This window comes from Carcharodon carcharias, chromosome 18, assembly GCF_017639515.1.
Source record: "Carcharodon carcharias isolate sCarCar2 chromosome 18, sCarCar2.pri, whole genome shotgun sequence".
NCBI classification, from domain to species: domain Eukaryota; kingdom Metazoa; phylum Chordata; class Chondrichthyes; order Lamniformes; family Lamnidae; genus Carcharodon; species Carcharodon carcharias.
Window position 1 is genome coordinate 9,576,569 of NC_054484.1, and position 12,380 is coordinate 9,588,948.

The 12,380-nt window shown below is 47.7% G+C and overlaps 1 protein-coding gene across 9 annotated transcripts in view; it reads right to left on the bottom strand.

The window, feature by feature from the left end:
• Window positions 1-12,380, bottom strand: part of robo2 (roundabout, axon guidance receptor, homolog 2 (Drosophila)) — a 637,222-nt gene that overhangs the window by 97,391 nt on the left and 527,451 nt on the right. For all 9 annotated transcript variants that reach the window (XM_041211369.1, XM_041211368.1, XM_041211367.1 and 6 more), the window contains 2 exons: window positions 3,942-4,063; window positions 638-869 (listed from right to left, as the gene is read on the bottom strand). In XM_041211369.1, coding sequence (XP_041067303.1) covers window positions 638-869; window positions 3,942-4,063 — 354 coding nt within the window. The remainder of the gene's footprint in view (window positions 1-637; window positions 870-3,941; window positions 4,064-12,380) is intronic.

Sequence of the window (12,380 nt, forward strand, 5' to 3'; positions counted from 1 at the left end):
ATAATATAGGTTTAAGATTATGAAGTGTTTTGATAGAGGGGATACAGACAGAATGTTTCCTCTTGTAGGGAGCATCATAACTAGAGGCTGTCAATATAAGATAGTCACCAAGAAATCCAATAGGGAATCAGGAAATAACTTTTTCACCCAATGAGTGCTGAGACTGTGGAGCTCGCTACCACTGAGAGGGGCTGAAGTGAATAGTATAGATTCATTTAAGCTCGACAAGCATTTCTGGGAGAAGGCAATAGAGGGTTACGATGATAGATTTAGGTGAGGAAAGATGGAAGGAGGCTCAAGTGGAGCATAAACACCTACATGGACTGGCTGGGCTGAATGGCCTGTTGCTCTGTTGTATATCCTACATAATCCTATGTGACTCATGCAGTTTTCGCCCCTGCCTTTCCTCTTCCTCTTTCTCAATCTTTCAATCTCAATGATGAAGGAGACAGACCATTAGTCCTGTCATCGTCCTCGTTGCCCTCGCTCCGCTCCATACTTCCACCAAATTGTGGAGGGGACGGGAAAATAGTCTAAAGGGGGCATGGTGTAAGATGTCCCAGCTCAGCAAGGTTTAGCTGGCTACTAATTCCATAAAACACTGAAAAGATGAATACATACATCTCGTGCAACCCACCTTCCTCAGTTGTGCGCGCAGTTTTCGATTCGCTGTCAATCCCCTGAAACTCGTTGAAATACGGCCGGACTTTCATCTCGTAGGTGATGCCCTTCTTCAGGTTGTTGAGGACTGCACTCCGCTCGGTTGGCACTTTGACCTCCATCACTTGCCAGGACGAGGGGCTCGGGAGGCCGGAGACTTGCCGGAACATCACACGGTAACCCTGGATGAACTGTGACTGGCGGTCGACCTGTGTGGAACCGAGAGAGGAGGCGGCTAGTCTCTACAGCTCCGAGGTATCTGTCCGTCCCCTTTTAACGCAGTGATGCATTCAGAAGGAAGAATAAGGAGACACATTGCAAACTGAATGGAATATCTTTAAAGGGGGCGCAGGAATGGAAAGGCCTGAGGGCCTGTGAACACATATCTCTGAATGTGGCTGGACAGGTTAATGAAGCTGTTAGAAAAGCATATGAGATCCTTGGCTTTATAAGCTGAGACGTAGAATACAAAAGCAAGGAAATTATAATCGGTTGGTTAGACCCCAGCTAGAGTATTGTGTCCAATTTTGGAAAGGATTGCAAAGACTTGGAGTAACTTTTGAAAGGGAAAAAGGGGAAAGTTTCCAGGTCTATGGGGAAAGACCAAGAGCAGTGGAGCTAATTGAATAGCTCTTTCAGAGACGGATCGAATGGACTTCTGTGCTGTCAGAGATACGTTCCTACGATTATAATTCAAGACAGCAGCAGACGGGGCCCAAAGCGGAGCAGATTTCACTCAAAGGAGATATGACCTCATTTTAACCTAAATCACTGGAAATTAGGGTCCCGGAAGTCATGCAATGATACTGAACAGGAGGAGGAAATTAGCCTTCAGGGTCTGCGCCAGCTCTTTGATAGTCCCACTCTCGGCAGTCTCTCCCTATGGCCCTGCATTTTTTTCCTTTTCAAGTAGTTACCCAATCCCCTGTTGAAAGTTGAGTCTGCTTCCACCAGTTTTTCAGGCAGTGCATTCCAGATCATAGCAACTTGTTGAGTATCCCGGAACAATAAATGCTGGGCCCAGCCAGCGAAGCCCGCGTCCCGTAAATGAATGAATAAAATTAATGATCATCTCCCCGCTGGCCGACTCAAACTCACCGTGGAGTCTCCCAGGATCAGTCTCCCGCAGGCTGTCCTGGAATTATGGGATGTAAGGTCCAGGGAAAATGGTTAAAATGAGGGGCAATCACTTTAAATGCAGTGCGGCTGGTCATCCTGCCTGGAAATCTCTTTAGAGCAGAGGAGGTTAAGGGGAGATACAGCAGAGGTATTCACAATCATGAAGGGTTTGACAGACTAAATTAAAGGAAACTGTTTCCAATGGCAGGCAGATCAGTCACCAGAGGGCACAGGGTTAAGATAATTGGCAAAAGAAACAGAACAGGGATGGGATTTCTTATCTTGTTTTTATTCATTCAGAGGATGTGGGTGTCGCTGTCTGGGCCAGCATTTATTGCCCATCCCTAATTGCCCCTTGAGAAGGTGGTGGTGAGCTGCCTTCTTGAACCGCTGCAGTCCCTGTGGTGTAGGTACACCCACTGTGCTGTTAGGGAGGGTGTTCCAGGGTTTTCACCCGGTGAGAGTGACACAACCGGATAAATTGTAAGTTTTAGTTGACTTGAAATGCCCCACCCCTCATGTTCTCAAGACCATCCCTCGCCCCGACTCTCATGGTCACCAATTACTTCCTAACACTCTCCCACAGAGTCACCAGCTAGCCTCCCCTGCCACCTCCCTCCCTAGCCGATTGAAGTGTCACTTATTTTGTTTCATAAGAGTTGGTCACCCTGTTTCCCTCTTCCCCAATCTTTACATGTAACAGAAACCCCTCCTCCCTGGGACAAATCTGGTCTGGCATGCTGACCCCAGCGTTCTGTGTTCCAACCCACACGCTTTGCAAACCCTAGACAGAAGCTTGAACTAGCTTACTCAAAATGCCAGCATCGGATGATCGTAGTTCAATGTACAGTCCACATTAAACCTGTTTTCATTGTTGCACCAAGCACCCATGCAATCTGAATCTCCGGGGAGCATGAACTTAAGGACAGCGACCTCCAGCTAAAGCAATGAGATCAACTTCTGCCCAAACACAAACACACTGCCTTTTTCATCAATACACCAATACCCGGCATTCCTTTTAACTTTCCTGCCATGTTCCTCCCCCAGCCTAGGTTGATCCTCACTGAATCCTCATTAAGGGTCATTACACTCCAACTCTGCAGATAGTAAGAAGCTGTATTTAAACTGTGCTCTTCACACCCTTAGGACATTGCAGAGCATTTCACAACCAAAAACAATCGCAGTCACTGTTGTAATGTGGAGAAACATGGCAGCCAATTTGTGCACAGCAAGCTCCCACACACAGCAATGACCAAATAACAGTGCTGTTATTTGAAAGAACACAAGAACACATAAATAGGAGCAGGGGTAGATCATATGGTGCGTCAAGCCTTCTCCGCCAGTCAATATAATCATGGCTGTCCCCACCTACTCCCCATATCCCTTGATTCCCTGAGAGACCAAAATCTGTCTATCCCAGCCTTAAATGTGTTCAACGATAGAGCATCCACAACCCTCTGGGGCCGAGAATTCCAAAAGTTCACAACCTCTTCAGTGACGCCATTTCTAAATGATCAGCCCCTTATCCTGAGACTGTGCCTCCAGGTTTTAAATTCCCCCAGCCAGTGGAAACAGCCTCCCAGTGTCGATCCTATCAAGTCCCCTCAGAATATAAGCATGTTTCAATGAGATCACTTCTCATTCTTTGAAACTCCAGAGAATATAGGCTCTGTCTTTCACAGCTTCAGGACATCCCAAAGCACTTGACAGCCAGTGGAGTGTATTCACTGTGGTAATGTGATGGCAGCCAATTTGTGCACAGCAAGCTCCCACACACGGCAATGTAAAAATGAGCACGTCAACTGTTTTACTGATGTTGGTTGAGGCATAAATATTCCTCACGGCATCAGGAAGAACTCTCCTGTTCTTTGAAATAGAGCCAGAGGATCATTAACCTCCACCTGCGAGGGCTGACAGGATCTCAATGTAACTTCTCATCCAAAATCTGGCACCTCCAACAGTGTAGCACTCGGTCAATACCGCACTTGGAGTTTCAGTATGGAATTTGTGTTCAAACTCTCCGCAGTGTGACATAACCCTTTGACCCAGAAGCAAGAGCGCGGCCCACAGAGCCAAGCCTGACACCTACTAGATAAATATTGGTCAGTGAGAGTAGGAGATTTCCTATCAGGGCAAAGTCAGTAAAATGATCAGGTGCTCACCGTCCATGTGACCTGGATACTGGATGGTGTGAGGACAAGCGGGTTGTGCAGACGTATGATGACTTCACCGAGCTCTCGCTGAACTTGCCTGTGATCCACACCTTGTGCCGGTGGACTGATATCTGTGAGGAATTGATAAGAGGCAAACAAGATTTAAGACAAAAACAGAAAATGCTGCATCCATGGAGAGATAAGTAGAGTTAGCGTTGCAGGTCGATGACCTTTCATCGGAGTTGAAGATTTGAGACATCGCCCTGGGATACCCTAGCATTTCTGTTCAGCACCTCGAAGGAATCTGACCACAATCTGCCTTCACTCTCATTTATCATTAATACACTTACAAAAACCTTCCACAATCTTCCTTCGAGTGTCTAGTTGTTAAAGTCATTAAAGACTTGAATCTGTGCTTGACTAAGACAAATATACCACTACATTCCTGATTTTCATTCCTCATCTCAGCTGATCATAGCTGGGTGGATGTTCAGCAGTTTTACTGTGTGTCTAACCCCGTGCTGTACCTCTCCTGGGAGTGTTTGATGGGGACGGTGTAGAGGGAGCTTTACTCTGTATCTAACCCCGTGCTGTACCTGCCCTGGGAGTGTTTGATGGGGACAGTGTAGAGGGAGCTTTACTCTGTATCTAACCCCGTGCTGTACTTGTCCTGGGAGTGTTTGATGGGGACAGTGTAGAGAGAGATTTACTCTGTATCTAACCTCGTGCTGTACCTGTCCTGGGAGTGTTTGATGGGGACAGTGTAGGGGGAGCTTTACGCTGCATTTAACCCTGTGTTATACCTCTCCTGGGAGTTTTTGATGGGACATCCCTCAACTCAAAAGAAAAAAACAACACTTTTGCTTTTTTTCCCTTCACTCAACAGAGTAACACTTGGAATGCATCAAAACAAATTTCCAGAAAGACTGACTCTGGCCATTCTCAGTGGCTTAAATTTCACAGAACCTAGTGGGAGAACAAGTTCAGGATTTGAAAATAAAACCAATGTATGCCATGTGAAGAAGCACCAAGGATAATAAACAGAGCCTCTGTCAACTAACATTCAGATCTAACAATGACACAGCTATTAAGCGTTCATTAAAGCTTCAGCTAATGTATTGGTGCTGGGGTCTCTGACAGATGCTGTGAATCTGTTACAATTACTCCTTCAATTCTTGTTTAACCTCATTCTCAAGGTGATCTTACCCGGTGAAGATCTCACTTCTGTTAATTAGTCATAAACTCTTGACGTTCATCCTGGGGGTTACCATTGACCAGAAACTGAACCGGTCTAGCCATATAAATACTGTGGCTACAAGAGCAGGTCAGAAGTTAGAGTGAGTAACTCACCTCCTGACTCCCCAAAGCCTGTCCACCATCTACAAGGCAACAAGTATGTTGGAATACTCCCCACTTGCCTGGATGAGTGCAGCTCCCACAACACTCAAGAAGCTTGAACAAAAACAGAATTACCTGGAAAAACTCAGCAGGTCTGGCAGCATCGGCGGAGAAGAAAAGAGTTGACGTTTCGAGTCCTCATGACCCTTCGACAGAACTTGAGTTCGAGTCCAGGAAAGAGCTTAAATATAAAACAAAAACAAAAACAGAATTACCTGGAAAAACTCAGCAGGTCTGGCAGCATCGGCGGAGAAGAAAAGAGTTGACGTTTCGAGTCCTCATGACCCTTCGACAGAACTCATGAGGACTCGAAACGTCAACTCTTTTCTTCTCCGCCGATGCTGCCAGACCTGCTGAGTTTTTCCAGGTAATTCTGTTTTTGTTTTTGTTTTGGATTTCCAGCATCCGCAGTTTTTTTGTTTTTATCTTTTTTATAGCTGAAATATAAGCTGGTTTAAGGTGTGTGTGTGGGGGGGCGGAGAGATAGAGAGACAGAGAGGTGGGGGGGGGGTGTGTGGTTGTAGGGACAAACAAGCAGTGATAGAAGCAGATCATCAAAAGATATCAACGACAATAGTACAATAGAACACATAGGTGTTAAAGTGAAAGTTGGTGATATTATCTAAACGAATGTGCTAATTAAGAATGGATGGTAGGGCACTCAAGGTATAGCTCTAGTGGGGTTTTTTTTATAATGGAAATAGGTGGGAAAAGGAAAATCTTTATAATTTATTGGAAAAAAAAAAGGAAAGGGGAAACAGAAAGGGGGTGGGGATGGGGGAGGGAGCTCACGACCTAAAGTTGTTGAATTCAATTTTCAGTCCAGAAGGCTGTAAAGTCCCTAGTCGGAAGATGAGGTGTTGTTCCTCCAGTTTGCGTTGGGCTTCACTGGAACAATGCAGCAAGCCAAGGACAGACATGTGGGCAAGAGAGCAGGGTGGAGTGTTAAAATGGCAAGCGACAGGGAGGTTTGGGTCATTCTTGCGGACAGACCGCAGGTGTTCTGCAAAGCGGTCGCCCAGTTTACGTTTGGTCTCTCCAATGTAGAGGAGACCACATTGGGAGCAACGAATGCAGTAGACTAAGTTGGGGGAAATGCAAGTGAAATGCTGCTTCACTTGAAAGGAGTGTTTGGGTCCTTGGACGGTGAGGAGAGAGGAAGTGAAGGGGCAGGTGTTGCATCTTTTGCGTGGGCATGGGGTTGTGCCATAGGAGGGGGTTGAGGAGTAGGGGGTGATGGAGGAGTGGACCAGGGTGTCCCGGAGGGAGCGATCCCTATGGAATGCCGATAAGGGGGGTGAAGGGAAGATGTGTTTGGTGGTGGCATCATGCTGGAGTTGGCGGAAATGGCGGAGGATGATCCTTTGAATGCGGAGGCTGGTGGGGTGATAAGTGAGGACAAGGGGGACCCTATCATGTTTCTGGGAGGGAGGAGAAGGCGTGAGGGCGGATGCGCGGGAGATGGGCCAGACACGGTTGAGGGCCCTGTCAACGACCGTGGGTGGAAAACCTCGGTTAAGGAAGAAGGAGGACATGTCAGAGGAACTGTTTTTGAATGTAGCATCATCGGAACAGATGCGACGGAGGCGAAGGAACTGAGAGAATGGGATGGAGTCCTTACAGGAAGCGGGGTGTGAGGAGCTGTAGTCGAGATAGCTGTGGGAGTCGGTGGGTTTGTAATGGATATTGGTGGACAGTCTATCACCAGAGATTGAGACAGAGAGGTCAAGGAAGGGAAGGGAAGTGTCAGAGATGGACCACGTGAAAATGATGGAGGGGTGGAGATTGGAAGCAAAATTAATAAATTTTTCCAAGTCCTGACGAGAGCATGAAGCGGCACCGAAGTAATCATCGATGTACCGGAGAAAGAGTTGTGGAAGGGGGCCGGAGTAGGACTGCAACAAGGAATGTTCCACATACCCCATAAAGAGACAGGCATAGCTGGGGCCCATGCGGGTACCCATAGCCACACCTTTTATTTGGAGGAAGTGAGAGGAGTTGAAGGAGAAATTGTTCAGCGTGAGAACAAGTTCAGCCAGACGGAGGAGAGTAGTGGTGGATAGACTGTCCACCAATATCCATTACAAACCCACCGACTCCCACAGCTATCTCGACTACAGCTCCTCACACCCCGCTTCCTGTAAGGACTCCATCCCATTCTCTCAGTTCCTTCGCCTCCGTCGCATCTGTTCCGATGATGCTACATTCAAAAACAGTTCCTCTGACATGTCCTCCTTCTTCCTTAACCGAGGTTTTCCACCCACGGTCGTTGACAGGGCCCTCAACCGTGTCTGGCCCATCTCCCGCGCATCCGCCCTCACGCCTTCTCCTCCCTCCCAGAAACATGATAGGGTCCCCCTTGTCCTCACTTATCACCCCACCAGCCTCTGCATTCAAAGAATCATCCTCCGCCATTTCCGCCAACTCCAGCATGATGCCACCACCAAACACATCTTCCCTTCACCCCCCTTATCGGCATTCCGTAGGGATCGCTCCCTCCGGGACACCCTGGTCCACTCCTCCATCACCCCCTACTCCTCAACCCCCTCCTATGGCACAACCCCATGCCCACGCAAAAGATGCAACACCTGCCCCTTCACTTCCTCTCTCCTCACCGTCCAAGGACCCAAACACTCCTTTCAAGTGAAGCAGCATTTCACTTGCATTTCCCCCAACTTAGTCTACTGCATTCGTTGCTCCCAATGTGGTCTCCTCTACATTGGAGAGACCAAACGTAAACTGGGCGACCGCTTTGCAGAACACCTGCGGTCTGTCCGCAAGAATGACCCAAACCTCCCTGTCGCTTGCCATTTTAACACTCCACCCTGCTCTCTTGCCCACATGTCTGTCCTTGGCTTGCTGCATTGTTCCAGTGAAGCCCAACGCAAACTGGAGGAACAACACCTCATCTTCCGACTAGGGACTTTACAGCCTTCTGGACTGAAAATTGAATTCAACAACTTTAGGTCGTGAGCTCCCTCCCCCATCCCCACCCCCTTTCTGTTTCCCCTTTCCTTTTTTTTTTCCAATAAATTATAAAGATTTTCCTTTTCCCACCTATTTCCATTATAAAAAAAACCCCACTAGAGCTATACCTTGAGTGCCCTACCATCCATTCTTAATTAGCACATTCGTTTAGATAATATCACCAACTTTAACTTTAACACCTATGTGTTCTATTGTACTATTGTCGTTGACATCTTTTGATGATCTGCTTCTATCACTGCTTGTTTGTCCCTACAACCACACCACCCCCCTCCACCTCTCTGTCTCTCTATCTCTCCGCCCACCACACACACACCTTAAACCAGCTTATATTTCAGCTCTTTCCTGGACTCGAACTCAAGTTCTGTCGAAGGGTCATGAGGACTCGAAATGTCAACTCTTTTCTTCTCCGCCGATGCTGCCAGACCTGCTGAGTTTTTCCAGGTAATTCTGTTTTTGTTTTGGATTTCCAGCATCCGCAGTTTTTTTGTTTTTAACTCAAGAAGCTTGACACCATCTAGGACAAAGCAGCCCGCTTGATTGGCACCACCAATCAATCATTCACTCCCTCCACCACTGACGCACAGTAGCAGCATTGTGTACCATCTACAAGATGCACTGCAGCAACTCACCAAGGCTCCTTAGACAGCATCTTCCAAACACGCAACCTATACCATCTAGAAGGACAGGGTTAGCAGATGCATGGGAACATCTTCACCTGTAAGTTCCCCTCCAAGCCACACACCATTCTGACCTGGAAATATATCGCCATTCCTTCACTGTCGTTGGGTCAAAACCCTGGAGCTCCCTCCCTAACAGCACTGTGGGTGTACCTACACCGCATGGTCTGCAGCAATTCAAGAAGTCAGCTCACCACCACCTTCTCAAGGGCAATTGGGGATGGGCAATAAATGTTGGCCGAGCTAGTGATGCCCACATCCCAAGAGTAAATAAAAAAGTCTCTCCATTGCCTATTCAGAGTGCAACCGTGGTCTCTTATTTCCCCTGCTTCCCTGTCACATTGACTACACCCACCTAGCAAGGATGATATTATTGCCCTTCCCTAAGTGCCTTTGAGAGATTGGTGGTGGGTCGCCTCCTTGGTCCCTGTAGCTGTGGGCAGTATCCGTGTGGCTCCAATCATTGGGTGGAGGGCAATACTAGACAGCATGAAGATCACCCCAGGGGACATTTCCTAGCAGCACCAACCCTCGTTCCAACTTCTGGAAGTTACCCTCCAAGTCCCTCACCATCCTGACTTGGAAATATATCATCGTTCCTTCACTGTCGCTGGGTCATAATCCTGGAACTCCCACCCTAACAGCAGTGTGGGTGTCCCCACACCACTTGGACTGCAGCGGTTCAACAAGGCAGCTCACCCCCCACCTTCTTAATGGTAATTAGGGATGGGCAATAAATGCTGGTCTAGCCAGCGACGCCCACATCTCATGAGTGAGTAAAACAAAACAAAGTAAAAGTTCATCGCTTCCTTGTCTCCAATCTCTTTATCCCCATTATACTCTTTCCCATCTCCCTCTCAATTTTACCATTTTTATTCCCTGAACACCTCCCTCAGATTTCATCACTCCAATATTCCTTCCGTTACCTGGGCCCTAAGCTCTGGGATTCCCTCCCTAAACCTTCCCACCTCTCTCATCCTTTCAAGTCCTCCCTCTTTGTCTGAGCTTCTGGTCACCGGTCCCAATATCTCTTGATGTGGCACAGTGTCAGAATTTATAATGTCACACCTGTCCAGCTTTTCCTTGTTCAAGACATTATGCAAATGCAAGTTTCGCGTAAAATCGCCTAGAATTACATAGAATGTACAGCACAGAAACAGGCCATTCAGCCCAATCAGTTCATGTCTCCTCCTTTCCTTCCTTATCTAACTCTACTGGTATAACCTTCCATTTTCTTCTCCCTCGTATATTTATCTAGCTTCTCCTTAAATGCATCTAGACTATATGTCTTAACCACTCCCTGCAGCAGCGAGTTCCACATTCTCACCACTCTTTGGGTGAAGAAGATTCTTTTGAATTCCCTACAGGATGTGTTGACGGCCTCTAGTTATGCTCGTCCCACAAGAGGAAACACTCTCTCTGTATCCATTCTATCAAAACCTCTATAATTTTTTAAAGAGCTCTATCAAGTCACCCTTCACCCCTCTCCTTTCAATAAAAAGAGACACAGCCTGCACATCCTTCCCTGATGGGTGTCATCCTCGTAAACCTTTTCTGCACTCCCTCTATTGCCTTTATATTCCCCTGTAACAAGGTGACCAGACCTGCACACAACACCCAAAGTGCAATCCAATCAAGGTTCAACACAAATCAAGCGCAGCTTCTCATCTTTTCAACTTCAGAAATAAACCCAAAATTAAGTTGTTGTTGCTCCTCCTGCTAAATTGAAAATCCCCCGTCCTATGTAATGTTCCGGCTAAATTGAAAAACCCTTGTCCTATGTACTCTTCTCTTTTCCCTCAACCAACTTCCCTCTAAAACGGATTATTTGGTCATTATCACATTGCTGTTTGTGGGAGCGTGCTGTGTGCAAATTGGTTGTTTCATTTCCCTCCATCACAACAGTGACTACACCTTGGAAGCAATTCATTGGCTGTTAACTGGTTTTGTGATATCCTGAGGTGATGAAGAGTGTTATGGAAAGGCATCATCTCACTGTGTTGAACTCAAGATTCATCAGGCTGCATTTTACTGGGCTGCGGAGGGTGGGGACAGGCTTGAAGCTGACTCTCTCCAATGCAAGCCAGCCCTGCAGCCATGAGACACTGCGGGTGGGCTGAACTGTCTAACAGTGGGACTTCCGCCCCTCACTGGGGAGGAGGTCCCCCTCTCAGGAGCTGTTGACCAATTTGACTGCCCGGCAGCTCCAGCAGTCCCAACAGCGCCAAAAGCTATGTAGTGGGCACTGCCGGGACTGCAACCAGTCCAATGTATCCTGGAATGAGGTGAAGTCCAAGGTGTTGGGTGGGGAGGGGAGAGTTTGGCCCGCTTGGGGGGGGGCGGGGGGGGGGAGAATTGGCAGGATGGGATGTGGGTTTTGGAAAGCAGGTGGGCAGGAAAGGAGTGGAGCACTATCCTAGAGGGGACAGCTACCGATATGCAAAGGGCAGCCCCTGAATGTAGTACCTCCCCTTTCTTCAAGCCCTTCTAAAAACTTCTTTGAGAAATGGGCTGCCCTCTCATGCCCACCTGCCAATTCCAACCGTACAATGGCGTGGGCGGCGCGTTATCCGGGTCAACTGACTTGTTAACAAGCTCAATTGGCCCTTAATTATTTATATGCATATGGCAGGCGCACTGCCGATTTCAGCTCCCACCCACTTACTGTGTTATGTGGGCGAGCTCAAGGGTGGGTGGGAAGGTGATGTGCTGCGCACCCACCCTACTTTATGCCCCCCTCCTCCCCCACCTCGCCAAAAACATGGCCAATGGGGGCACATAGAATCCAGCCCATTGCCTCGCACTCCGTCCAATTCTTTGTTAAACCTGAGGAAAACCGTACTCTTCCCTCTGACTGGAATCTTCCGAAACCCAAGCTCAGTATCATCCAACTTTAACCTGCTGATCTTCTCTCTTACTCCTTTGCGTCTTTGTAGAGCCCTGTCCCCATGGGGTGGGGAACACTTTACCTGAGTTTCTCAGCAAAAGAAGACTGACTCACATTCTGACTTGCCCCATCTCTGTGGGATCGCACCTGCTCTTGATTCGGTCAGCAACACAAGGTGAGGAACACTGACTTGGCAGAGTGTGTTAGTGCGCAACAACAATAATAATAATAATAATGATAACAATAATCAGTTAGCAGACTCTGATTCACACAATGCAAACATGGCCCATCTGAAGTGGACGCGTCTCGCTGTGTACACCGTGAGTTAGACTTTTTAAAATTCATTCACAGGATGTGGGCTTCACTGACTGGGCCAGCATTTATTGCCCATCCCTAATTGCCCTTGAGAAGGTGGTGGTGAGCTGCCTTCTTGAACCGCTGCAGTCCATGCGGTGTAGGTACACCCACAGTGCTGTTAGGGAGGGAGTTCCAGGATTT